This window comes from Falco cherrug, chromosome 10 (genome assembly GCF_023634085.1).
Source record: "Falco cherrug isolate bFalChe1 chromosome 10, bFalChe1.pri, whole genome shotgun sequence".
In the NCBI taxonomy this organism is placed as follows: domain Eukaryota; kingdom Metazoa; phylum Chordata; class Aves; order Falconiformes; family Falconidae; genus Falco; species Falco cherrug.
In genome coordinates this window covers 6,413,820-6,440,620 of record NC_073706.1, presented here as the reverse complement: position 1 = coordinate 6,440,620, position 26,801 = coordinate 6,413,820, and the positions used below count along the sequence as shown (strand labels likewise).

The 26,801-nt window shown below is 50.4% G+C and overlaps 1 protein-coding gene across 2 annotated transcripts; it reads right to left on the bottom strand.

Annotated features, from left to right (window-relative positions):
- Window positions 1–18,126: 18,126 nt before the first annotated feature.
- Window positions 18,127–24,942, bottom strand: SLC2A10 (solute carrier family 2 member 10). Of its 2 annotated transcripts, XM_055722913.1 has the most exons (5): window positions 24,850–24,942; window positions 21,061–22,437; window positions 19,897–20,019; window positions 19,174–19,309; window positions 18,127–18,517 (listed from the first exon to the last, which is right to left on the bottom strand). In XM_055722913.1, exons 1-5 carry the CDS (start codon window positions 24,851–24,853, stop codon window positions 18,421–18,423), a joined length of 1,737 nt encoding a protein of 578 aa, XP_055578888.1. In that variant the 5' UTR covers window positions 24,854–24,942; the 3' UTR covers window positions 18,127–18,420. The 2 variants fall into 2 exon arrangements, 1 of the variants encoding a protein (XP_055578888.1); XR_008734288.1 differs by lacking the exons at window positions 18,127–18,517; window positions 19,174–19,309 and adding an exon at window positions 20,133–20,332 and having other exon boundaries at window positions 19,936–20,019.
- Between the last annotated feature and the right edge of the window lie 1,859 nt (window positions 24,943–26,801).

The following is a 26,801-nucleotide window of genomic DNA, read 5'->3' as shown; positions in this document are numbered from 1 at the left end:
TGTTTCCACTGGCAAAATGAACCGTTGCCAGGAAAAACATTATTGTTGACTTGGCCCATGTAATTGAATTTTCTACTCAGAAGTAACTTACAAACCAGCAACTAGGAGAAATTATCAATACTGGGAACTCTCATAATAACAAGGCAGAGGAGTTTTACCTGGCACAGCACTTTTTAAAATCATGTTTTTCTTTTTTTAACATAGCACTGTGGGTTTTTTCCTCTCCTCGTTTTTGCCATCATGAAATAATTCAAATAGCTAGAGCAGCAGGAAAAAGCATCCCTCTCTCGGGCCCCCTACCTCCTGACATCCACCGCAGCCCCTGCTCCAGTGACTGCAAGTGCCTCCCAGCAAGAGCCTTGTCCCTGGGCAGGGAATGCCTGAGCTTTGTTGAGGCACCCGATCCCCTGCCCAGGTTAGGGAATGCTTCAGGATCCCCGCTGCCTTTAAACACCTGATTCAGGTCGGTGTTTCTGTGAGGGATGTGCAATTCCATAGCCGAACACATGGCAGTAGCCAAGATGTCCTGTAAGTAGGTGATACCTCTTGTAATGGAAGAGACACGGGGATGGTCACCTCTTGGGGACCACTGTGGCTGTCACCACAGGTGATTTCGATACCCTCCAGGTTTGGAAACATTTTCCATGGAAAGAACTGAAGAAACAGAGACCGTTAGGAAGAAAGATGTATCAAGAAGGAGGGAGGGGACCCTGGGAAATGATGATGAACCAGCACTGTTGGTTGGGGGGAACTGTGTGGGGCTTTACAGACGGGGCACAGTCCATCAAAGCCAGGGTAACCCCCCCCTGCCTGGCCATGCTCCTACCTCTCAGTGACAGGGTATAGGAAATAACTTCCATTACGGACGTGGGGTTCTCTCACTATCGAACAGCAAGAGAAACTGAGGCAGGAGGCTGTGCTATTGCCTTCTCGTGGCTGTTCACAGCTATACGTGGGGCATGATTTTCCCATCTGTTTAGACAACCACATCTGGTTGCTGAAGCAGCATACAGAAGCTTGATCTGGCCATTTCTGCCCTAAGTAACGTGAAGCAATATTATGAAGGCTTTTGCCTGACGGCTGATGTGCAGCCCCTGTGATCAAGCTCAACCAGAAAGCGGCTTTTCCCTCCCCAGCCTGAATGAACATAAGCACATTCGCACTTTGTCATTTGGTTGTGATTTGGTCCTTTGCCTGGATGGCAAAGGGCTGGATTCCAAAAAATGTTTCTTCCGTGATCTTCAGTGATTGGAGCTGTGCTGAGCTTGGATAGGCAATCCTGTGATGAACTTCCCAAGCTTGGCTTTTTAACAAACTCCTCCTCTTTAAGCTCAGAAGGCCATGGGAGATGGTCCTCAAAGAATGAGCTTGCTGGGCTTTTGTTGTTGACTCCTCCAAGCCCCACTTCTCTTAGTTGCTACCTTATCACCTCTGACTCTGAACAATCTCAATAACATTATCAAAATGAGAAGTGGATTAATATCTCTTAGGGTGGCTATTTTGTTATTGAAGAGACAAATCCAAAACAGAAAACAGCAGGATAATCAATAGTCCTTATGGTTTGCCAGGATCCATCTGATAAAGAGATTCAATCAACACCCCTTCCCCACTCTGATAGCAATAAAGTCCTTTGAATGGAGCATTGTCAGGGGATTAGTCTTCTGCTTGTAAAAGAAATGCCTTAGCAGTTAGAAGCATGATGCTGTTATCTTGTTGACAGTGTTCTGTGTCATTGATACTGTCTCTGATGCAGCTTCTGTTCAGCCACAATTTGTTTTCGTTAAGCTTTCATACAAGCCCTGCCTTTTATAAGACATTTCTCAATGTTTCCTTAGAGGTACTAGAGCATCTCTTGATAATTATATAAACTAAATCTGCTCTGGACCTTTTACTGCCCATAGCGCAACGTGGCTGCTTGCTGGAGAGCCTGAAATATGTCAGTCGTAGTTTGTTTCTATCAGAGTAATGTGGTAGTTGTATATATGCCACTTTCCCAGGAATGTAAATGCTTCGTTAGTTCTGTCCCTGTCCTGAAAAATCTAATATGGCACAAATAAAGTGCGGTAAATGGCTTCATGGAAAGCAGATGTGAGTGGAAGCCTACACTCCTACCAAGGCTTTAGAGGACTTCAAAGCCTGAAAGAAAGAGCTGAACAAAATATTCAACTGTGCCAAATTTTCACTGTTCTTGATGAAAGAGCAAAAGTGAGGAAAAAAAAAATAAAAATAAAATCTGGCTTCTTGTTTTAATTTTCTGCTAGCCTGGGGCAAGACTTTTAGAAGGCATAAATTACAAGCAAACAGGGAGAGAGACTGAATGGAGCAACTGCTGAACAAAGGGCATTCTTGGAAGGGTCTGGGTTTAGAGAACCTAGAAATTGTCAGCTCAGTTATCAGGAGGCAGTCTCCCTCCCCGCTCGCCAGCCTGCTGCTTTTGAGCAATGCCGCAGCTCCCCATGAGCTGACTGCATGCGAATGCTGTCGCTGCACGGCGGTGGCGAACGCTTGGAAAGTGTCCTCTGCAGACGTGTTTTGTAGGACAGCCAAACAGAGAAGGCTTTGAAAATTTGGCAGCAGATGTGAATGCGACATAAATGATTGCAACCTTTAAAGTTGTTTTCCAGAACAAGCCATTTGGGCTGGACTTGGAAGTGATGTAGAATATAGATGATGGTATTCAAAAGGCTAAAACATGCCAACTCTAAACACTAGGATAATTTATGCCTGTTGTTTTGGGTATCAAGTACTACATAAGGATAAAAAAAAAAAAGCAACCATGCACAGAACAATCAGATTTTTTTATTTCTTCATCAGATACAAAGTGTGAGTACGGGCTGTGACTTAAGAGCCGGTCAGAAAACGGAGGAGAAATATAAGAAGCTGAGCCACGTTGCTTGTGGCAGTTTTACAAAATGACGGTTCATCTGTTTAAGATCTCTTCTATCTTTAATCCCTTCCAAACTGCCCCGTAGGCTCCATCCCTGGTCAAGATTTGGCTGGCACAGCCTCACTGGTGGGAGCTGTGAAGCTTTGACTGTCTTCTCCACCAGCGAGCACCTCCGTTGTAGGTGCGATTCACGCTGCTCCACGCTGCGTGCCCTCGGTCTGTGTGGGAATAAGTTGCTGGAGAGTCTTTACCTACATGGCCAAGGAGGCGTGATTTGAGCTGTGCATCTGGGACAAATACTGCTCTCCCTGCTTTTCCTGCTCTTTCGTACGTACTTCTCCAGCTCCTGAAAGGGACAACATACCTTTTAAGTAATATCAATCCACATTTAGTGGCACAATTCAAAGCTTAATCCATACAGGTGCTCGTTGTGATGGCACGTGATGATGAGCTAAGGGTTTGCAGAAATCGTTTTGTAGATGGACACGTAGCTGTAAATTAACTGTGGGATCTCAAGGCACATTTACCAAACGCAATTGCGCTGCTATGTCTGAAAATAATTACATTTGCTTGAGTTTGGGCCAGGCTGCCTAAAGATTCTCCACACTGTAATGTGTGGAGCTGCTGGTGACTTGGCCTGTGGTTTAGGTGTAAGTATGGGGTTTTTTGTAGCAGTCATGTAGCACAGGAAAGCAACAACAACAACAAAAAAAGAAAACAGGGCAGCTGAAGTGGGTGAGCAGTGATAAAGGAGAGGAAAAAACACTCATTTTTCTGCAGTAGCCCAAATACCAGGCTGTATTTGTTTGCCGCTGCCTGCTGAAGCCTTCGACCTCAGCCTGCCCTTCTCTCCCTCAGTGCTGACAGTAAGTGAAGAAATGCTAAATTCATTCATCTGCCCAAGATCCCTTTGAAGTCCACCACTAAAAGCTCTATTGTTTTATTAGCTGTTAATGTGGCACGGGGGAATTCGGCTGCGCACAGCAGAGCTGGGGTGCGGGGGGAGCCCTTCCTGGTCATTTGTCACTCTTTTAGAAGTATGACACGCTCTGCTTGGCAAGCACGCTGGCAAGCTGGAGCGCTCCGGGCTGAGGCTGGAGCCACTGGGTGCAGGAGCCCTGGGGCTGGAGCAGCTGAGGGATTGGGACAGGCTGAGGTCACACACCTTGGGACCCGCTGCTGAGCACTCTGCAGGCCAAGGTCAGTGCTGAATTAAAGATTGTGAGCTCGTGCCAAGGGCCAGCCATGCTGGCTACTGGCTGTAGAGAGCCCATGGTCAGAGCAGGCAGACGGGGGGGCAGGTTCTTAGAGGGGAGGTGGCTGTGGGTGCTGGTATGGGGGTACTTTACTTCATCCCTTCCCTGGATTAAGATGGTTTGGTAATGAATGCTTGAGTGCAGCTAATCTAAATCCTTTTTCCATCCTTCCTCTGATACACGGCTTGCAGAGCTGCAAGGTGGTACCTGCCTCCTGGAGACCCTTCAGCACCAGCCGTGGTACCTGCCTCCTGGAGACCCTTCAGCACCAGCCGTGCTCAGTGCTGCACCACGGGCCAGGCAGGCTGGCTGCTGGCTTTCGGAGGCCATCCAGTGCCTGAACATCAACACAGCTTCCAAACTAAATGCAAGCACGTGCTGGGAATGCTGCTAAACTGCAGGACGAGCTTGTCTTTCTTCATGTGCACCCTGCACAGGCAAACGGTTAGTGGTCCACAGGCAATTGATAAAGCATCCATTGCCGCCTTCTTTTGGTTTTCAGCTCTTTGTATCTTGCCTCTCTCCCACAGTGGAGGGAGCTGCAGGAACTTGCTGGTGTGTCGTTGTCTGGACACACATACACTTTGCAGCTGCAAGCTGGCTCCTGTGCGTGATCTGAAAGCTGGGCACAGAGCACTTACGTGTTAAGGAAATGAAGTGGATGCTGCCTCAGGCTGTTTATTGCTCAGCCCTGTTGGCAGGTACAAAGGATCTCGGCAGAAGCCATCCATCACTGGAGCTGCTGCTCCCTGCAAGCACAATGCAGCTAATGGCAGGAGCTCTGTCCTGGTAAACACAAACAGGAAGGCAAGCACAGGCTCCTGGCCGCTGCCTGCAGGCAGCCCCCTTATTTGCTTTGCTTTGGTCCGATTGCTTCTCCTAACTCAGCTTGATCAGTCTATCACCAGAGCCTTTCTTTCCATCTGTGCTTTCCAGTGCCTTCTGTGGCACTAAAACTAAGTCAATAGAAATGCAAAACTTCTATCTTATTTCCTCAGTCTGATGATCTTGAGAACTTTGCTGGGGTAGTTTGGTAGTTTGCATAACTGCTTAATTACACTGCAAAGTGTGGCTTATGCGCGGAAGCATACCCATTAATATTGTGTTTTCCTGTGATGTAAAACTGCCGCTGTTTGTTCCTGCAAACGGGGAAACCAGTCTCCCAACATTTTCCCATGGCAGAAAGGTGAGGGGTCACGAGGAGCTTGTTCGCTAACATCCATAGCACAGGGGTGTGCAATCGATTTGATCTGCTGTGCCCCCACCTCTGGGCCCAGACACAGGCAGGCAGGGCAGCACTGAAGCAGAGGGGACAAGAGCATGTCAATGGGGAGATCAGCATGCATTTTTGGTAGGGTCATTTAAAATTCAGTGCCTTACAAAAGCACCATGGGGTGGCAGAAAATAGCTCCCGCTTTAAGGTCCTGGTTGAGCAAACCACCTGTGAGATTTCTGCGTGTGTTCTGGGTAGAATACATCCCTCACTGCACTGGACCCATCAGGTTTGAAATGTATGTCTGTCCTGAAGCCTTTTTAAGGTTTGTTGTTACTGATTGCAGTTTTGCTGAGAGGTAACCTTGCAAGGCAGTTGTGCTAGAACTAAACTCAATGCACAGTGTACATCAAGCTGTTCTTAAGTAGTTTAAAAACTAGTGGCTTTACGGCTTTCTCCTAACATTACTAGTGGGTTTGACATCCTTACCAAAATCTTCGCAACCATTTCAGTCCAACGTAAGTATTTGTAAACAGCAAAAAACTACAATAATAATGAAATAATAATTATTCAACTATTTATGATGCTAGAGAGGTTTTCTTTTTTGAAAAAAAAAAATAAAGAGGAAAAAATTGAAAACGGTGGTACCAATTCATCAACTCAGTATTGTAACTGCATTACCAGCTTTTGCAAGCAGTCACAGCTACTGCATATACAGACTGTGTAGCTGGTGCAGGCAGGGAAAGCACCTGATGAGAACATGGAGGGGCTGGGAGCCCCCTCTGCAAATCCGAGCCCCCTTTAGAGCAAATAACTATGCACTGGTGATGAGGAAGACTCAGTGCTGTTGCTCATTTAGTAATCAGTGTCTTCTGAGCTGCTGTGGTCATCATGCACTGCTCCAGTGCAGTCCTGGCTTTCTAAAGCACATTTGGGATATGCTGTTTTACACCAGGAGGAAAGCGTACCCCCTCTACTGATCAAATTCACTATATTTCCAAGCCCCAGTTCTTGGCCCAATGGTTAGATGGGTATTAGGGGTGCCGCACGCTCACACGCTCCCCAGTTGCTTGATCTGGGAAGCTTTAGGATGACAGCTTTCCCCCCTGAGGCCAAGTGTCAGCCAGCTTTGGAAAGATGTCATTCCGGGACAAATCCCTGCAGGCAGTGCCTGTATGCCTTTTGGGTGGCCACACTGGGTTTCAGGGCTTTTATCGGCGCAGACGTGGGTGCTCTGTTTCCCCGTCTGTGGGTGATTTGCTCGCATGGGTGCTGGCTCCTGGCAGTCCCAGCTCGGCCGCTGCAGGGTCCTCAAGCCATGAACTGGAGCATCTCTGCAGCAGCACAATAGATTGCTTCCTCACCACTCACTTTCCAGAAGTCTGAGAGAGATTTGAATCCTATCCCGAATTTTTCTGCTCTAGTGCTTGGAAAATATATTTAAAGGAGGCATATACTCAAAGTGCTGCTCTACAGAAATGGTTCTTTCATCACATTCGCATTAACCTTAGAATGCTTTTAAACACTTTCTCTTCTGTGGGAATGAAACTAGGGAATATTTCCAGCTACTCAGAACTTTTTATTTTGACTCATGACAATTGGTCAAACCCAAGACAGCAGAGTCCAAACCTTTTGTCTTCCGAAAACACCCTCTTGCCACATAGCTGTGTCTCTGCATTCAGAGCCCTATTTCTGAATATAAAGGAGGGATTTTGTGAAGCTCACCAGCACTTCTAGTGCCAGCGCGGTGCATCGTGTCTCACTGCTGCGTCAGAAAGGTAGGTTTGTGCTTAGCATCTTATTTCAAAACATAAAACAGGCACTTTTAGAAAGCGGCTTGGTACTTCAAGCATCTGGCTTCCAGTGGAAAAACGGTGTCATGTCCCAGGTGACTTGTGGCTCTGAAGCTGGACCAATGTCACCGCAGGGTCCCAGCTTTCTCTTAGAAAACAACCAGTGTGCATGTTGAGTTTTTCTCTGGTTTGTTTTTTGGGTTTTGGGTTTTTTTTATGTTCCCTCTCTTTAATCTTACAGCTACTGTTTAGGGGTGGTGAAGTAAACTGAAGGTGAGGCCAAAGGGAAGGTTGCGGGTTTGCTATGTGTTGCTCAAGCTGTAATTGCACCACAAGGGTCCCTGTACAGTTTCTCCACAGACCTTGGCACTGACCTGCATGTTGAAGCAGGTAGTGAAGACTGCAAATGATTCCAGCTTCCCTGATTTCTTTCAGGGAATTTGCAGAAAATCAAAGCTTACCATTTACAAGTGGCCTGTGGTTGTAAGGGATGAGAAGGGGCAGGTTTCAGAGGGGTGCTAAGTGCATGACGCCCAAAGCCAGTATTTACACATGCTTCTCCTGAATTTGTTTTAGGCCGTGGAAATGAAGGTGAGGAGCGAGGGGGTTCACCTTATTGAGCTGTTGGCATCCAGCTAGGCTGCCTGACGCAGGGTCCATGCTCCCTCTGTTGTCACACAGCAGAGATCGCCACGCTGCGAGAGCTGCTGGCTCCGTAGAGGACTGATGGCCAGGACCCACTGATGGCCAGGAGCCACGAGCAGCCCGTCAGGGACAAATCCCAGGGGGCTGGCAGGGGCTTATACCCACAAAACACTTTTCTGCTTCAGTGGGAGGTTTGACAAGTTTGAGCCAAGCGGAGACTTTTCCATCCTTAAGCCATGAAGCTGTGGCAGTTGCAGCCAGCTGTATTTCCAGATGGGTAAAATTCCAGAGAAATTATGATGGATTTGACGCACCTTAAATGATGACAGCAGAGGTGCTGACTCCTTCTTTAATTCCTTCCCTTAACAGACAAGGTCCCTGAACCTGGCCCACTTCACCGACATGTGCAGCGCTTGTTTCTCTCACTGCATGTCTGGTTGGCTTTGCCTTCCTCCCCTGACTCGTAACTCCCAGCTCCTTTCCTGCGGGAAAGATTAGGAAGGATAGGAAGTAGTCTGTGCAAAAAGCATCCCTGGCCAAAGTAAATACAGGTCACAAGATTAGACTTCATCAGAACTTTAAGCCTGGCCCAAGCTAAACAAATGAGCTGTCATGCTTTGGTAAAAGCTCCAGTATGAGTGAACTGGCATGACTGCAAAAACGGTAAAGCAGCTAATAGGTTTTGCAATATGGAAGCTTTAAGTTTTGTTTTTAATGCTGCATTCCTGACAGTCAAGACTCGCGCTGAACTTCAAATGCCATTAATTTTGTGTGTTGGCCTCGCCTGCTACTATGCAAACACATTTGCCAAAGCACAGCGATAGCAGCAGAAGAGGCTGGTCTGTCCCAGAGAGCCCTTACAGAGCGGAGGAGCAATGCAGGATGGTAAGAAACACCCTGTTGCAGCTTGAACCCTGGGTGTCTTGGCTGTTGACACTCTGAGATTGAATCTTTGAATGAATTACAGATCTACTTTGAAAAAAAACTCTAGCTGTTCAAATATCTATCTACATAAAAAACACCAACTGAGCCACACTGATGGTTGCCATAGTCCATTGCCGTTAGGTAGTTGTTGACAGAAAAGGTTAATTGAACCGGTAAATGGGTGCAATCTCTCAGGTTTACTTGCGAAAAATAAAAGGGTCATTTGCACTAAGAGAGGACCAAGAATATTTTCTCTTGCAATGAGCAGAGTCCATGGACATGGGGCTCTGGTGCTGCCCTGTTTTGCATCTCTGGAGATGTTAATCCCCCTGAGCATGTTGGTTCCCACACCTGTGCAGCAGCGATGGCAGTGATGGGGCAGCTGCCGTGCTGGGAGGAGTATTTGATGCTGTAAACCACACGAAGCTGCAGAGATCTGCAGCCCTCTGATATGTTCAATAATTACTGGTCATAACCATTATAAGAAGAAAAAACCAAACTCAAACGAACAAGCTTTAAAGGTCTTTATGGAACAAAAGCCAGGATTTTAATATTGTTTTAATGTACCTGACAAAGCTTTAGTTTAGAACTAAGGCCAGCCTCTTATAAGTGTGCAAAGGTTGAGAAAATTTAAAAACCAAAATATTTCTCCCAGTAGAGATCTTGCAGCTTATCAGGTAACTGCAGGCTGTATTTCGGCCATTTTTAACTGGGCATTAAAAGTCTTTTTGACACTTGCTTTATTCCCCTACAATAGACCCTAACAGCCCCTCCGAGGCCTTCTACAGCCCAATGTGTAAAACATAATGGGGTTTGGTTTAAAGAGTGGAATTTGACCTGAGAGAGATGTGAGAATTCAGGGACTACTTAGTCCTCAGTAGCACTTGGGGGCTCTTTAGTTTGTGGGGCACTTTATTATTCATTAGTGCTTGGGGATGCTGCGCTGTACTTGTTAGCATGCTGGCCAGTGGCTTTCTCTGGTTAAGCATTGCTGTGTTGCAGCGTACAGATCCTTCCTCCTCCTCTTCCTCATGGAAGGAGCAGCCAGGCTTGGGGCTGCTCGGAGAGATCAGGGTGTCCATGAGGGTGTTTGTCAGTAGAAAAGGATTGGGGAGTCCCACTGGCCACAGACACGATACCTGTGGTTGCAGGGGAGCCCTGGAGTTCACACAACCATAGATATGTAGACAAGAGACCAAAGATGTCCACAGTGAAGCGTTTGTGCTGGTGGACTCTTGCATAATTCCTGTTCAAAGCTATTTATCAATGCAGGTGAGAGAGGGTGTTCTTTCAGCCTTGTCCTTCTGCTTCTCCTCGTCCTTGCAGGAACACCAGGAGCAAAGAGCAAGCTGGCTGCCCCAGCTGAGCCCCTCCACCGGCTGTGTCCCTGGGAGAGCCTGGCCCTACAGGAGCCATCGCCGAAAGCAGAGGAAGATGCTGTGTTGCTGGTGGGCTCTCCGTTATTTTCTGGTGCTGTGAAACGAGTCTGGGTGAAAACTGCCAAAAGTCTTGCCCTGCCCTGTGCTGCCCCTTTCTTGCTTTGCAGCATTGGCCTGTTGTGTAGATGCGGCCGTTCATCGTGCGTGGGCACGGCTATCCTCCAGGCAGGGCTGCATGGGGAGGGGGATGAGATGGGCTCAGGGGTGGCGGTAGGCTTTCTCACTTTTACTTTTCCCCTTAGCTGAAATTATTCCCAGACGTGTGAACTCAGCAAACAAGGATCAAGTTTTCTCCACAAGGCAAGGTTTAATCCAGGCCTGGAATAGTGCCTGAGCTTCCCAGCGGTCAGGAAAAAGCTTGCCGGGAGCAGATGAGCGATTCCTTTTGTATTTTCCATCCATCAGGAAAAGCTGCATCTGAAAAAATAATAGCTGAACTGGAAAATAAAATTAGACAAGTCTGAACAAATATGGAAACCATCCCTGACCTGGTATTGGAAAAGAGTCTCAAACGCTAGAAAGGGGAGAAGCAGAGAGAGGGAATGGATAAATTTTGGCCTCTGTCAGGAATATGGAAGGAATTATTTCATTCTTTTTCCCCGTCTATTTGTTCTCTATATGGCACTCTGTGTGGTTAACCCTCTGTCTTTGTCATAAATATATGTGGCGGAGACAAGTTTTTTCAGAGGTCCCAACCAAACCATCTGTTTTGCATCTGTGGTTTTGCATATGTAAATATTATTATTAATAGTAGCAAAAGCAATCATAATGGCAGCAGGAATAGAAACACTATTAATAGTCACAGTACTGACATTTTTGTTTGTATTGCTGCAGGAGGTCACATCGTGCACCAGGACTCAGCTGTGAGTTTGAGTGAGAACAAAAGGATGGTTGTTATTCCCAAGAGCTGTCAGCGATCGCAGGCACCATCATGGGTGTGATGCCGGGGCTGCCACGGTGGGACCATGGTGCCCGACCACCGTGACTTCCCCCAGACCCTCGCAGAGAACCTTTCCAAGGGGAAGTAGCTCCTGACAACTGCCAGCTCCTTGCAGCTCCTGCCATTGTGGCAAGGAGAAAACGATTCCCAGCAGGGAAAGCTCAGCTTAGCAGCTCCAAAACACCTGGAGACAACTGGAACAACTCCCCAGTAAAGGTAAGTATGTGATTCCTGCTTATCCAGAGACTGAATTTGTCCTGGTAGGTCCAGGGGCAGAGCAGTGGTTTCTGCATTGCCCAGTACTGCACCTGCGGTCTCAACCCCCAGCCCAAGGTATCTTGTCTCCATACGGACCACTGGCTTTCCTGGGTGGGTGATCTGTCAGAGCAACTCATTCTGCAAACCGTCAGCAATCCTGGGGGTTGAGGGAGACCTTATTTTTCTGTCTCTGCTTTACTCCTATGATTAAAAGTGACAGCAACTGTTCTCCTGATTCAGTAAGCAGAGGGAAGACCTCAGGGTGGGGGGAGCTGAGGCTGGAGGTGGCAGCAGCAGCCAGGTCAGGTAGAGCGGGAAGAACAAGGGCACAAGCCACAGACACCAAACGTGGGGAGCCCGGAGGGGCTTGTGCTGGAAGGAGCACTTTGGAGAGGACAGAAGAGATGCAGTGAAGGGAGGAAGCCCCACTGCATTCTAGGCTTGGGTCTGGTCCACGCAGTGCCTGGAGACACACAAGCTAACAAAACCCTTCTCAACACACCCTTCTTCCAGGTTCTCCCGGGGTTGAGCCGGTATCTTTGTTCCTATACAAGGAATGGTTTTTGTTCGGCTCTGGTTGTTTTTGCTGGATCTGTAGTGCATTAAACAGCCCATCTTCTGGTTTGTATTTTTTCCAGTTATCGTATTTCATGTATCCTGGCTCCTTTCATCCAGCCCTGTATCCCCCCCAAGCAGAGACTAAGCAGGATCCAGTCCTTGAGCTTGCTGCCTTCACAAGCACAAAAGGGACGGGGACCCCCATCCTACATTTCTCTGCAGAGCTGTGGGAGCACTTGCAGCAGGGACTGACACCTTCCTCTGGTTTCAGTCTGTCACCTAGATCACGTCACCACAGCTGGAGCTCCAGGACTCCATGGTGGTACATGCTGCCCCTCAAACTTTACATCACCTGTGTACAAGCTGGTTTCTGAAGTCAGTCTGGACCAGCAATAACAAGCCAAGGTTTATACTTATTTCTTGCATCATTCAGATTTTGACTATGGCCCGCTACAGGAGCACATGTAAGAGTGGGAGGTGGTTTGTCGGTGCGTTTTATAAGCCCACCCTGACAGTGCACTGTAACTTCACTTAAAACCTCCTGCAATTCAGTGCTGAGTGCCACCTCCCAGCCCATCCCTGTGTGGGTCTGCAGACCCTGGGACAAACAAAATGCTTCTCTGCCTCTCTTGGAAATCTTTGCAGGCAGGCATTTCAAACACAAGAAAAAAAGTCCTAAATAGATAAAAAAGGGATAAACCTTTTGTTTCCTTCCCTCTCTGGTTCTGGCATAGTATTGACCCCACAGTACTGACCTCAGGACAGTGGCTTTTGCAGCCATTTCCTTTGCAACAGGGAGGAGATGGGCACCTGGGGGAGCACTGGTTGGGGTGTGGGACTACTGGGGCTCCTCCTGCCAGCGGCAGCACCCAGCAGGCACCCTGAGGGGAAGGGGCAGCAGAGGACCCAGGCAGGTCTGCAGAGGTCACCCGGCAGGACACTCAGCCCCCTCTGAGGAGCTCTCTGTGAGCTGGCTGATAATCAAGGCTGCCCCTCGCTGTCCTCCCTGTCCTCTGACCAAAAGAAGAGATGGAAAACAGGGATAACAGGATAAGGTTCTTTTATGTACTCGCGTTGTGCGTTGTCCCCCTTGCTATATCCCAGTCTTTCTGCCAACGACAAAGTCTTCCCTGGGCACAAACACGGCTTTGAGGAAATCCAAGCCTTCTGGTTGTGACATCCCAGGTGCCTTCAGATCTGGCAGCTGCTCAAAAGTGTTGTTCTCCTCTTGTTGAGAAGGCCTGAGAGCAGGTATCCGTTTGAGCAGGTTGATTTACGCAGGTCTGAGCCCTGTTTCACTGTTTCGTGCAAGTCATTGAGAACATTGGTCTTCACACCCCTCACAGGGGTCTCGCTATGTATGCCTGAGGGAGGGGGCACAGCCCAGAACCACTCTGCTCAACCCTGTGCAGTCCCCTGTGTCTTGGCTGTGCTCCTCTTAGCCATAGCCACCCCTCCTGGGACACCGGGCTTTGCGGTGTCCTTGTCCCCAGCCTGAATCCTCCCGAAGACTCTCCCCTTCCATTTCCCAAGAGATGCTCAGCTAATCTTTTCCTGCCCACTTAAAGGAGCAAGTGGTGTCTGTGGGTGGGCTGGGGGTGGCAGGGCTTTTCCGACCAGCAGCGATTATCCAGCAGCAGCTTGGGGGAGGGGGGGGGGAGCAGGGAAGCCGCTGCCTAATCCATCCCTAGGCTGGATGGGCGCCTGGATCATTTCAGCACAACCCGGCACGTTCAGACGATGCGCACGCTCTGCAGTGCAACCCGCCTCCTCGGAAGTCTCATGGCCCAGGCATCTGTCACCGAAACCTGTCTGCATGAAAGGCTGTCTGCACAACCAGAGAAAAAAGAAAGGCATGACAGCACAATTAGTGAGAGCAAATGAAAGGCTTTTTGAAGAGGAGGAGGGAGGAAAGGGGAGAGCTGCATAAATCCCTAGTGGGGTTTTGGGCTTGACATCAAAACCCCTTAACAGTGTATTACTTCAGCCCCCAATGTGGACAGATGTTGAGCTGTGGCTCAAAGGAAGTCAGAAATCTTTCCTTAAAAAAGATTTGGCTAGGAAACTAAAGAAAATATTGTGAAAGAAAAGGAAATAAAAGCCCACTAAAGAAGATTTATCACTGCCTCAAGCATTTCTGTATCCTCCAGTCTTATGAGGTCTCTGCCTCAGGGGGGGAGAAAAAGAGAAACAGCCTGTTGCTACGTTAATGGGTCACAAATTTAGAGCGGGGACACGTTTGTCCAGTTAGATGATGATGGAGGGAGGCAGCTCACCCGGCTGCAGACTCCAATCCATGCTAACCCGAGGCAGCCTGCAGAGGCCTCTGGCACCAGCCTGCAGCTTTCCCTGGCAAATCCATCCCAGCTGCCCGTTTTGCCAGATCATTCACTTTTGCCAGGTTCTTCTGGAGCCCTTTGTCAGTGGCAAAACATTTTAGTTCCCAAAAGAGCTTAGTATCACCCAGAAACCTGGAGATTTTGCTGTCCGTTCCCTTCCCAATGCCACAAATGAAGGTGCTGAATAAAACCAGACCCAGCAGAGATGCTTGGGCAACCCCGTTGCTCAATCTCATCTGTCCTTAAAAACTGTCTGTTAAACCCTGCACTTTGCTATCTACAAGACATGAATATCTTTTAACTAGGTTTCAATGCGTAAAAGGACCATTGTTTCAACCACATAGCAATGTAAATTTTCAAAAATATTTTTGCCATAATCTTTTTTAAAAAGTCCATCTGTTCTGCCTGTTGGGTCCTCCCTATCTGTGTACATACTGATATTTTCCCAGTCCCAGCAGGCTGGCACGGCAGGCTTTCCGTCTTTGACAGCCATCCCTGCTGGTGCTTTCCCACCTGCCTGTCTGCCCCTGTGCTCACTGCAGGGGCAGCCCCCACTGCCCAGAGGGGACGGTGACACTCACCCCTGCACCTCCCAGGGTCCCCTTCCAGAGCTGGTTTTGTGGGTGGGAGCTGCACCAGCAACCTGCCAGTCTGCTGGTATGGTAGCCGCTTGTAAAGTCACATTGATCTAGTTTCTATAACTTGCAGGCTACAAAGACTGAACTGGGTGTGAGGACCTCCCGAATACCTGCAGCTGTGAACACCACCGCACGTGAACACCACCGCACGGCTGTGCCTGAGCTGCCTCGTCGTGCCTTATCCTCCCTGGTACCCTATTGCACCTTGTAGTGAGCAATGGCTCCCTAGCCAGCTTCTTGCTTCTGACAGATTTAAAGAAACTTTTTTTTAAAGGTCTTTGCAAGGAGATCTTCATGCTCTTTTTTCGCTCTCTTGTTTTTCTGTCTCCACTTGCTATGTTTTATGGGTTTTCCTTTTCTCCTCATGTGGGAAAACTTCCCACTTTCAGAATGCTGACCTTCTCCCTGGGATACCTCCTTAACCTTAGCAGTGAGTCAGGCAGGGTGGTTTTTAGGACCTCTCAGTTCTTTTTGAGTTGTGACACATGTTTTACTTGGGCTTTAATAGAGCATTTTTTAATCACCTCCAGACTGCTTGCAGGCTCCTAACTTTCTGTCTGTTCCTTTTCATTTTGTTGTTATTGACTAATCACCTTATTTTTTCATAGTTCCCTTTCTTGAAACTGTAGAGCCACACGCTGGATTTATTTGGTGTGCTCTCTCCCACTACAGCATTAAATGAGTTGTTTTGTGGTCACTAGCAGGGAACAGCTCTCCCACAAACACCTTGTGAAGCAGGTCCTGTGCGCTGCTCCCCACCAAACCCAGAGCAGCAGCCCTCCCCACTGCTCCCAGCGCTGCTCCGTCCAGGAGACCCATTATTTTACCCAAAACAACAATTTTTTTTTTCCTGATGCATCACTGAGCTGACTGGGTTCTGTATAATCTCATTTTATGTTTGCTGATCGTTACCTTTACCCTGATCAGCGGTCAGTAACACAGTCCTAGCTCTACATTTTTACTGTTGGAATCTGGGATCTTCCATCTGGAGAAATCGGTACTGGTACTGGGGTTGTCATTCAGGGTCACTGGAAAACCTGGCATTATCTTGTTATTTTTTTTAAGCTTCTGGTATAGGGACAGAAACACCTCTTCAGTTTTGCCCTCGCGTGGTTGCTTAATAGAGTTCCTGTGGGTCTGCTGGTACTATGCATGGTCAAACTCACCTTGTTTATTGCAGCTACATCATTTCTTTCCCTGCTGCTCTTTCCCTGGATACTGGCCACATCCTCCTCGCAATGAGCACTAGTCTGAACTTCTACACCCACTGACTTTCCTTCAGCATCTCAGTTAAACACTCCTTTATGGTTTTTCCATTTTTCACTGCCACCAGCCCAGCTCTGCCATGCTGGAGGCATGGGAGCCCGTGACCCCAAGGCAGCAGGTTGGGAGCTGCCCCCCCAGCAGGCAGCCCCCCCGGGGATACCCCCACTCAGCAGGGGGGCTGCGGGGCCGGAGGTGGGGCTCGGCAGCATCCCCCAGGCTCTCCCAGCACCTCGTCTGCCATCGCCTTGCACACCCGAACACAGAGTGCTCGGCGTGCTGAGCTGGGTGGCAGACCCCTCCTGCCTCATGGCCCCAAGCTGCTGGATTTGGAAAGTTGCACTATGTTTTTCGGAAGAAAGCAGGACAGGCAGCCCTCTTACCTTGGGCTTAGTCATCTCCCCACCACAGGCTAACACACAGCTTTCTGTGCCGTCACCCACGGAGCCTGGCAGCGTCAGTAGCCCCGTTTGCTCTTCCCAGAGCCAGCTTGCCCCCAGCTAGCCCCGCTCGCTGCCCCAGCAGCCAGCCCCCCGACTCGGGCCCGCTCCAGCCCTTCGTGAAGCCCAAGGGTCCCCATCCTCCACCCTTCCCCGGCCCCCAGCTGCCTGCCCACCCCCGCGCAGGGGTGCCCCTGAATTCCCATTCCACCCCCTCCCTGCCGGGCTCCGCCGAGGCCGCCCGGTGCCGGTGCGGCGGTGGCGGCGCGATGCCGCGGTGACGGGCTGGCCCCTGGCGGCGGCGCGGCCGCGGTGCACAGGCACGGCCCCACGGCAGCGCCGCGCAGCTCTGCCGCCCCTTCCCCGTACCCCTGGACACCCCTGCGCACGGGTGCATGCAAGCATCCCCCGCCTCGGCCGGGCAGCCGGAGCCCCGAGGCTGGCTTGAGCTCCTGGCACGGCGCTGATGCTTTTTTCCCCAGTAAATCAGTGTCACCCCTGATGCAGCTCAGTATCCACGGGCCTTTTTTTGCATCTGTTTTCTGTTTTACAGGTGTCCTCGTATGCCTTGAGGTGACAGCACCTGCAGTGCCCGAGGGACTTCAGAAACACCAAGTTCTAGCCACGGCAGGGAGGCTGAGGTGGAGGTGGGTGAGTAAGGCTGTGGGTGACCCCCATTGCTCAGGGGGAAGAGAAAAAAGCACCTCCCGAAAGTGATTCAGGCTTCCTGACAGCCACAGACTGAGCTACAGTCAAGGACAGATCATTTTCCAATGTTTCTGTGGCTTCCCTTTGAGACCAAACCCTTTGAGAGGGTTTGGGTGGCATGGCCACGTCCTGTGTGTTTGTCCCTGTAGTGCCAACCAGGTAGCCCTGTGTAGCAGTCACTGGTCCCCAAGGAGCTGCAGTTTTAGAGGAGAGCCCGAAGCTTTGGGATTTGGTTGCTTCGAGGGTTCAAAAGAGGCAAGGCTGGCTGTTCAGCTGAATACCAGCTCCTCTCTCACAAGGTTTTGGATGGACTGCGGTGTTACTAGGGTGGTTTTTTTATGATGTGTATGTGTCAGGAGGAGGGATGAATTAACCAAAGAACATACAATTGTAAGAGGTGGAAAACCTGTCAAACGGACCAGAATACTGCATGCGGTTTTGTACATGCAAACCCCGGTCATGAATGCAAACCAGGCTCTGTGTACAAAAGCAAGCAGCCAAACATGCCAAAGAGATGTACTGCTGAGCCTGTGTAGGCATGGGCAGTCAGGTGGGTGAGCTGCTGGACCTTGACCCTTCGGGAAATAGCAAGTGAGCCAGCACTCATTCTGCCTCCACTAAAACAAAGTGTTTATCTGCATTAGCTCCCATCTCAGACTCCAGGTTCCTACATAAACGTTAGAGAGGGGAACAACAGCAATATGTGCTGCTGAGTGCTTGGCACGTTCCTCCTGCGATATTGTGCCCTCTGTAAAGTGTCGAGTATTTTGAAGAACTGGAAAATAATATACCTTGCTTACAAATGAACTGCACAGGTGGAGAGCATTGTCAGTAAAAGTTGTGCTTTAATTCCTGTGTAAAAAAACATTAACCTCTTAAATGATAGGAGATACAAACCGTGAAAAATAAAAGATATCAAAGGGAGGACATGTTCCCTGCTTGAGACCAAGGATTCTTCAAGGACCCAAAGGACAGCTATAAGCATGTCCCAAAATCTAAGGCACTGCAAGGAGAACCATCTCTGAGCAGAGGTCACTAGTTAAAGGTCACGGAAAGAACTGTCCTGATTGCAGACCCTGCTCCGCTCCTCAGGGCGATGCTGTGGGCATGTCATCAGTTTCATGTGCTGCTGGCGTGCTCCACTCTCCGGTACTGTGCATGTGTGCAGCTAGCTCCTCTTCCACGTCTCTGCTTGAACATGTTTCCTTCCCACGCCCTGCTGAGCAATGGCAAGGGTCAGCTGCGGCAGCTGCTGCTCGCAGGGAGCCAGGAGCCAGGCAGGGGGCTACAGCAGTTACCCCTCCCAGCCACCCCCAGTGGGCTGCGTGCTCCAACCTCCTTTGCTACAGCGATGCCTGCCCTGCCACCTCCTTCACAACCAGAACTGCACACACCTCTTGATCTTCCCTAGCCCATCACAGGCTTTGCATGGAAATGAGCAGGTGAGAGCCCACAGCCTGTGTTACACCAGGGGATTTCTCTGCCCCAGAGAAATATCAGTCTGGGATTACCCTAAAGTGAAATGACAGGACTATCATCCCCTCCTGCCTTCTCACAGTCCTGTCCTGCCTACCCTGTGCTCTAGTCCTGCTTCCCCTCAACTACAAACCCTGTTTTGCAGCCCTTCTCCTCCCCAGTGTCACCAGTGCCCTCCAGCAGCACGCCCGCAAGGCTCAAGGCAGTGACCCGCTGATGAACCGTGCTACAGCTCTCACACCCCACCCCATGGTCCTGCCACAAACTTGGGATTTTCTTAGCAGCAGTGAACCAGACTTTGCAACAGCCCTGAGCTGCCCGGTGCCACAGAGCTCAGGGACTGCTGCTGGGAAGCACCCAAAGCCAGCGCTCACGCTGGGACAAAAGCACACGTACCGTTTCCTGCAGAACTGCTGGTCTATCTCCTCTAAGGACTGTCCTTTTGTTTCCGGAACAAAAAGGTAAATGAATATAACAGCCATCAGTCCCATCAGTCCATAGAGAAGAAACATCCAAGAGAAGCCGATGGCATCTGCAGAGAGATCCAAGCGCATGAAGGCTCTGTTGGAGGTAGGTCACATCACAGGATACAAAGGAAGCCGACTGCTTCCTGCGAGGTGGTCACTGGTGCCTGACAAGGGCATTTTACTCTGAGAAGCGTTAAACAAGGCAGAGGAGCTCCTTATCTGCAAGGCCTGGACTGGGGATCAGCAAGGGAGAAGGATGGCTCACAGCAGGCTTTGCCAGCAGCACCACGGAGGGAAGGAGAAGGCAGCCGAGCTCCAGGGCCTGGCAGTGCTCGCTGAGCACCCCAGTCAAGAGCTCTGCTAGAAAGAAATGTTGTAAAGCTACCGGCGTGGAAGCTGCACGCTCCAGGGTTTGCTGATACTGCAGTACAGCCCAGCGGGCAGCGGGTGATTTTTATGATCAGGTGAGGGAGAGGCTCAGACCAGTGTTGCTGGTGCCTGGGTTTTCTGCTCTCAGAGACATCAGGGTCACACCTATTCCAGTGTCAAGTCCCCAGAGTTCAAAATGCCACTTAATCCCCAAATGGTTTGTGGTGACCACCTTTCCCAACCAGACAAGGGAGACGGAGGGATGGGGGGGATGGCCACTTACCAATAAGGTCCAGGAAGGAGAGGCTGATCAGTAAATTAGCAGCCCAGTTAAAGCTGTTACAGAAGGCAAAGGCTCTTCCTCTTATCCCAGCAGGGTAGATCTCACTGAGGACCAGCCAGGTCACTGCATGCATTAGAGAGATTAGAAAGACAGTGTAGGGGTTAAACAATTTATTTGGGAAATGGGCAACGGAGATTTCAGCAGGGGTTTTAAAAAACTCTGGCTTCACCCAGCACCTGCTGCTGGTGGGGTCAAACATTCATTGATCTCAGAGTCAGGTCACAGCAGAATGCTTCAAAACTTCCATGTTCAGCACTCCACAGAGGAATGAAATACCAAGGAACAAGTTCAGGACACAAGGAAGAAAGCAGGAGAGTTGGTCGTTACATTCAGGGGAGATGGAAGAGGTCTGGCATACCTGCTGTCAAGTCATGCTCTTTGTGAAGAAATGAGAAAAGGGTAGGATTAGGGAGACAATGTTGCGTTTGGGCTAAAATCAGAGCTAAAGCAATATACATCTTAAAGAAGTCTCTCCTATCCCAGCATTATTTTGCTTGAAATAATTTACAGGGTCACCGTCAAAGCCACGAGACTTGCTCACTTACATCTTTTCTTGAGTTAGGTGCTGTTTTCTCCCATCAAGGCATTTAAAACAATAAATGCCAGAAAACAGCAGAGCTCACAGGGAAGCAACAGCTAATCTCTGTTCTCATCTGATGAACAAATAACGCTTTCAGAGAAAGACCAACTGATACTGAGAAACTTTCAAAGAGATTCACTTCAGAGATTCTGTACTGACATTATCACACAGCAGAAGCCCCTCTGTCCTCAACCCTGTATTTTTCTCCTCACCAGGGTGCTAGGAAGATTAGGTAGTGCTTGTGGGATGCTCTGATTTTCCAAAGAGCTTCGCAGAAAAAAACCACATTAACAAGGGTAGTGATAGCATGAAAAAGAAAGTCATGCTAGTGCTGTTGTACCAGCCCTGTAGCTGACAGAGCTGCAATGCTAGAAAATGATTCAGCAGGCAGAAGGGGACATATTTCCAGTTCTCAGACACCGAGCTGCTTGGTAAAGCAGATACATAATTAATGTTTCAAGCAGACTGTAAAGATCAGCCCTGATTTTATTCTCTGGGTCAGTGCAAGGAGATACCATACTTACTTGGTCCGAATCCAATTGAGAAGGCGCTCACAAAAGCCATCATGCTCAGCAGCGTAATCCAATTTAAGACCATATGTTCCACCCAGGGAGCACCACTGAAAGGAGGGCCTGTGCTTTCCACCGTCTCTTTCTTGGACTGACCTACCAAGCCCCTTGTCTGAGTGAGGGAAGAATCGGGAACAACCTCTCTGCTTTGAGTACTGGCAAAAGCCTTTGTAAGGCTCCTCGTGGCAGCAAAACCAGAGCCCGCCTGATGTCTGACAGCACCTAGTGCTGGTGGGATGGGTGACACAGCAGGCGGAGAGGATACAGAGGTCAGGGGGTGCTGGGTGAAGCTGTGGGATGCATTGGGGTCTGCAGCTGCTTTGCAGTCCCTGGCCATGGCCAGCGGAGCAAGGCGGCTGGTGAGGCCAATGGTGGTGACGGAGATGGCCATCACCACACAGCCAGCCATGAGCAGCACTCTCCTGCCAGCCTTGTCTGCAAAGGCCATCGCGACAAGCGTGGCCACCACCTTGATTGCCCCCAGCCCAACAGAGGCCAGGATTGCTGAGGAGTTGCTCTGGAACCCCACTGAGTGGAAAATTTTGGAAGCATAGCCCAGCACATTGGGCTGCCCAGTGAACTGCTGGAAGAGCACCAGCCCCAGGCCCACCAGAGTCCGCCTCCTCATATTGTCTCTTGTCCTGAAAAGGTCAAGAAATGAGTAATCCTTCTCCTTATAGGGCTCCCGCTTTGCTGCTGCTCTGTCCTCAGTGTCCTGCAACTGAATGAGGCCCTTCTGGCAGTCTGAGTCCCACAAGCTTAACTTAACAGGGTTCACAGGGAGAAAGAGGATGCTGAGGAACTGCATGGCCGTTGGGGCGATGGCCAGGCCAAACATGTACCTCCAGCCCTCACCCACATCCGCAAAGATGTAATTCAGCGCGTAGGACAGCAGGATGCCTACAGTGATGCCCGCTTCGTAGAGAGACACCAGCAGCCCTCGCTGGTGAGCAGCCACCATTTCTGAGACGTAGATGCAGCAGGCCATGGATGACACAGAGATGGCAAAGCCCACGGTCATGCGCCCAACGACCAGCCCGGTAAATGACCTCGCCAGTGTGAGAACAAGGCTGCCAACCAACAGGACCAAGTTGCTGACCAGGATTGCTCTCCTCCGTCCATGGCGGTCAATGAGGATCCCCCCCACCAGCGAGGCAAGGAGAGCTCCGATAAGGAGGGCGCTCACGAGAACTTCTTGCTTGAAGCAGCTGAGGTGAAAGTCTATCTGCAACTGCAGCAGTGCACCGGAGATAACCCCCAGCTCATATCCAAATATCAGCCCGCCCAGGAGAGACACTGTTGCAGACAAGAGGAGGACCAGCAGCGCACGACCTGGAAAACAAGCAAGTAATGCCAGGTTCAGTCGTCCGGTGCTAGCCAGCAAGCAATCCACACACACAGCCTGGAAAAAGCTCTCCCAGGACACCCAAAGTTTTCCATCTACAAAGCCATGACGGTGAATTTCCCGACACGTCACTCGGTGTGACACATGTGGAGAGGCACTTGCAGACAGTCCCACCACCCACCGTGCCCGCACATGCTTCCACCAGCTGCAGGGGCACTCATCTGGGGTACAGAACTGTGAAAACAGGACTTCATTAACAAAGTTAAGGCTTGCACTGAAGTGGAAGACAGTGATTTGTAGTGCCTGGAGTTGTATGGGGGGATCTGACGTGGTCTCCTTGATTCCAATTACAAAACCTGTTCTGGGCTGGAAATGCAGCTCCTGCTTTCTGGCTCCGAGTTGTTCTGCATTATCGTTTTCGTGTTTCAGTGCATGTAGCGCAGTCAGCCTTCACCACAGGCTCTGCATTCTTACTCCCTACCCTGTTGTTAAAAACACTGCCTGCAAAAGCTGATTTCTCCCAGTTAATCTTGCACTCTCAGCATGACTTTGTGGGGGCGGCCCTGATTTCTTCATCTCTCCTTCTACAGCACACAGTGCCCAGGATCCCAGAGCCAGGCACAACCTTCTCAGGTTGGTCCAGGACTACAGGACAAACTTATTGTGAGCTGAAGAGCTCACTGTTGCCTGCCCCAAATACAACAAGCAATTCCTTGACCTTGCCCTTCCCATGGAGCTGAGCATCCAAGTTTAGGAAGTATGTAAGTTTAGCTAAAATAAGGAAAAAAAACCAACAGCAAAAGCAAATCGAACCAACTCACCCTAAACAACGCTACAAAACCCAGGTGCTTGCTGCACATGCTTCTCTCCCCAGGAGAGGATGAAGGGGTGACCATGGGTAAACCATTAGCCACATTAAAGCAGGGATTGCACGTGGCGTGAGAGTCAGGGCTGACACGGGGACTTTGGGAACAGCAGTGACAGTGACATCCCCCCTGGTTTTGAAGGCACAGGTAAAGTGCATTAGCTTAGAAGTTTGTGCTGGCTTCCAGCATATACTACTACTACCTGTATTCACACATTGGCTTTGTTTAATTAGCAATACTCACAGTTTTGGTAGACCATACGTGGAAAAAATGTGGACACAACCACCAGACCATGGAAAACTTTCCTCACCCTGCCTAAGGGCTTTTTTCCCCTCACAAGCTGTGTTTAATAGGAAGTGTCTCTATCTGGCCTTTAATTACAGCTAGAAATGATTATTTCTCAGTGATGGCTGTATTTATATTTGTGTTTATTCCATAACCCTCTGTGATTCATTTGTGTTGCTTAGACTGTCCCCGCCACATGCCAGTCCCTCCCACCGTGCTCTGTGTGACTACCTGCCCTGCTTTTATCACTCCTTGTACACATTACGCAGATAATTAGAAAAAATATTTGCTCACTGAGAACAAAAGGCATTGCGGTGAAGTTGGCATGCCATCCATTTCAAGCCATAAACTCAATTAGATACAGACAGCCCTGCTGTAAATACCACTGCTGATGCCATCAGATCGTGCTGTATTTCTCGTTAACCTAATGAGCTGTAATAGCTTATGAAATCCAGCTTTGCATATAGTTTATTCTGATGGAGCTGGGGAACTTGAGGGCTCTTCAGAACTTCGCATGGGGACAGAAAGTTTGGTGGGTCTTGCAAGGAGCTGTGCCAGGCGATTTCCAGCCAGGCTCTGGTCGGAGGGTGCTCCAGGGGCCGGGCAGGACCCCGGGGACCGGGCAGGACCAGGGGATGGGGCAGAACCCCGGAGACCGGGCAGGACTCCGGGAGGCGACAGGCCCCCGGGGACGGGGCAGGACCTCAGGGGCGCGACAGGACCCCGGGGACGGGGCAGGACCTCGTTGACCGGGCAGGACCCCGGGGACGAGGCAGGCCCCCGGGACGGGGCAGGACCTCGTTGACTGGGCAGGACCCCGGGGACGAGGCAGGACCCCGGGACGGGGCGGGACCCCGGGACGGGGCAGGACGCCGGGGACGCAACAGGACCCCGGGACGGGGCAGAACCCCGTGGCGCTGCGCGGGCTGGGGCTGGGCTGGCCGCCCCACAGCCACGGGCACGGCAAGCGGCCCCCCACCCCCGCCGCGCTGCGGGCACGGCCCCGGGGCTGCGCCGCGGGGAACTACTCGTCTGCTTCGGTTTGCTGCCGCTGGTGCTGGCAGTGCGAAAAAACTGCGGGGGCGCGGGGGGAGTCCCAGGCTCTAGGAAAAATTGAAAACTTTGGGTTGGGGGGGGGGAAACTTTTCCGCCCGGTGCCAGCCGCGCTGCCCCGTCCCGGGGGGGCCCGGCTGCCCGCCCACCGCCGGCCCGATCCCCCGCCGCGCCCCCCGCCCGGCCGGCACTCACCCATGGCGCGGCAGGGCGCAGCCCCCAGCGCTCCGCGGCGGCGGGCGCGGATCGGGGCGGAGCCGGTCGGGCTGCGGTGGCCGGAGCCGCGCAACGCCACGTCGGTCCCGCCCTGCCTCCCGGCCGGGCAGCCTGGGGCTTGTAGTCGCCCTGCCCGCCCCTCGGGGGGCCGAGGGGTCCCGGGCGGGCTGGGCGCGGCCCCGGGGGCCGGTGCTGAGGGCCGGGGGGAAGGAGTGCGGTACCGGGGGGCGGCGGGTCGCCCGCTCAGGGTGGCCGAGGACATTGCAGCGGGGTACATCGCTGACCCGGCTGGACACGAGGACGTGGCGGGGTACGGCTTTGGCAGCCGGAGGGACAGCTCTGTCCCCGTACATCCCGCTGCAGCCGGGAAGGAGTCGGTGATGCGGAGCGCCACTCCTCTGGGCCAGAAAGGCTCCACACAACCCGCGGGCCATGGGCGGTGTGCTGGAGTTTTGGGGTAGCTCAGCCGGGAAGCCAAAGACAGCCTGCTAGGAAAGGAGTGACCCTTTGAAGGCTTAAAAAAAAAAAAAAAAAAAAGCAGCATGATGACTGAGTTTGTGCTCTTAACTTTGCTATGGGAAAGAACGGATTGGTCTCTCGAGCTTATCTCCTTCCATTAGGCAAAGCATTTCAGTATTCAACTTCCCTTCCAATTAACATTCTTTTTCTGCTGAGTGGAACAGAAACTTTCCCGCTGGCTACTTCATGAAAGACCCCAGGACTTGCACTTGGATGCAAATTTTTTTTTTCCAGAGTCTGAAGCTAAATTCATGTACCCCAAAGTCCAGTTTGTTTTACACCCAAGGATTTTACAAGATCTGACATGCCTAGAAGTGCTTTCAAAACTCCACGCAAATGTTCTGCCTTGGTGCTGTTCACACAAGCTGCAGTTGCTGGGTGGGTTGCACTGGGGTGATGTGCACCCCATGTTCACAAGTGTGCTGTAACCCCGCCGGTGTGGGCGGTGGGCTTGCACAGCCCTCCCAGAGCCGGGGACTGGGGCTGCGGCTGAAGGGTAAGTGCAAATGACCATAAAGCTGCATGGCAAGCCGGGACGTGACTGCAGGCAATATTTCATTTAATCAGGTGGTTCTAACAACACCAGCTCCAGCACTCTGTGGAGCCTGTGCTGGTAAAGCTTTTTGCTACAGTACAGGGTTGAGTTGGGGGAGGTCTGTACCAGTGACCACCATGCCTGTGGTGCCAGCACATCCCTCTGACACAGGCCAAAGTGAACAGGTCGGGTGAAGAATAAGGAACATATGTGTTTTTTTTTTAAAAAAGAGCTTTTTCATGCCACATGTTAACTTAATGGGGCATTTAAGAGAGATATTTAAAGAATCATTATTCTAAGCAGGGGGATGCATTAAACATCCCTGCTCTGCAGACCAATGGTGCCAACTTTTTTTGCTCCAAGTCATAGTTTTGGGATGTTTAAGATGGGCAATACTGAATCATGCACATACCTTCAGCTTTAGTCTGTTGGAGATCTGGCCTGCAACATGAGCAGCAGCTGATCGAAGGGTTTGGTTTCATTTCTTCTCAAAGTATAGTGAATATTAAAAGTGTTTCAAACAATCTGCCTGGTTTATAGGTTAAATAAATGCTTCCCACTCATATGCTTTAATTTCAATGGAAATAAAGCATGTAAAAATACCTCTTCTAAAACCTGGTATCAGATACAAACGGACAGCTGAACAGGGATCACACACTTGGGGAAGAATGGCTTCAATGAACCCCAGCCAACAAAAGCCAATGGTGTTCATAGAAAGAGCTTTTCAATAGGATTTGTAATTCATAATAAAGAACTTTTAAGAACTCTGAAATCATGACCAGCTCTCATGATGCTCAGAGGGAGAAATGACTGCAATTTTCTCTCTCCCCCAAGACCCTGCTTATGAGGCCAGTTCATGGTGGGCAGCAAACACTAC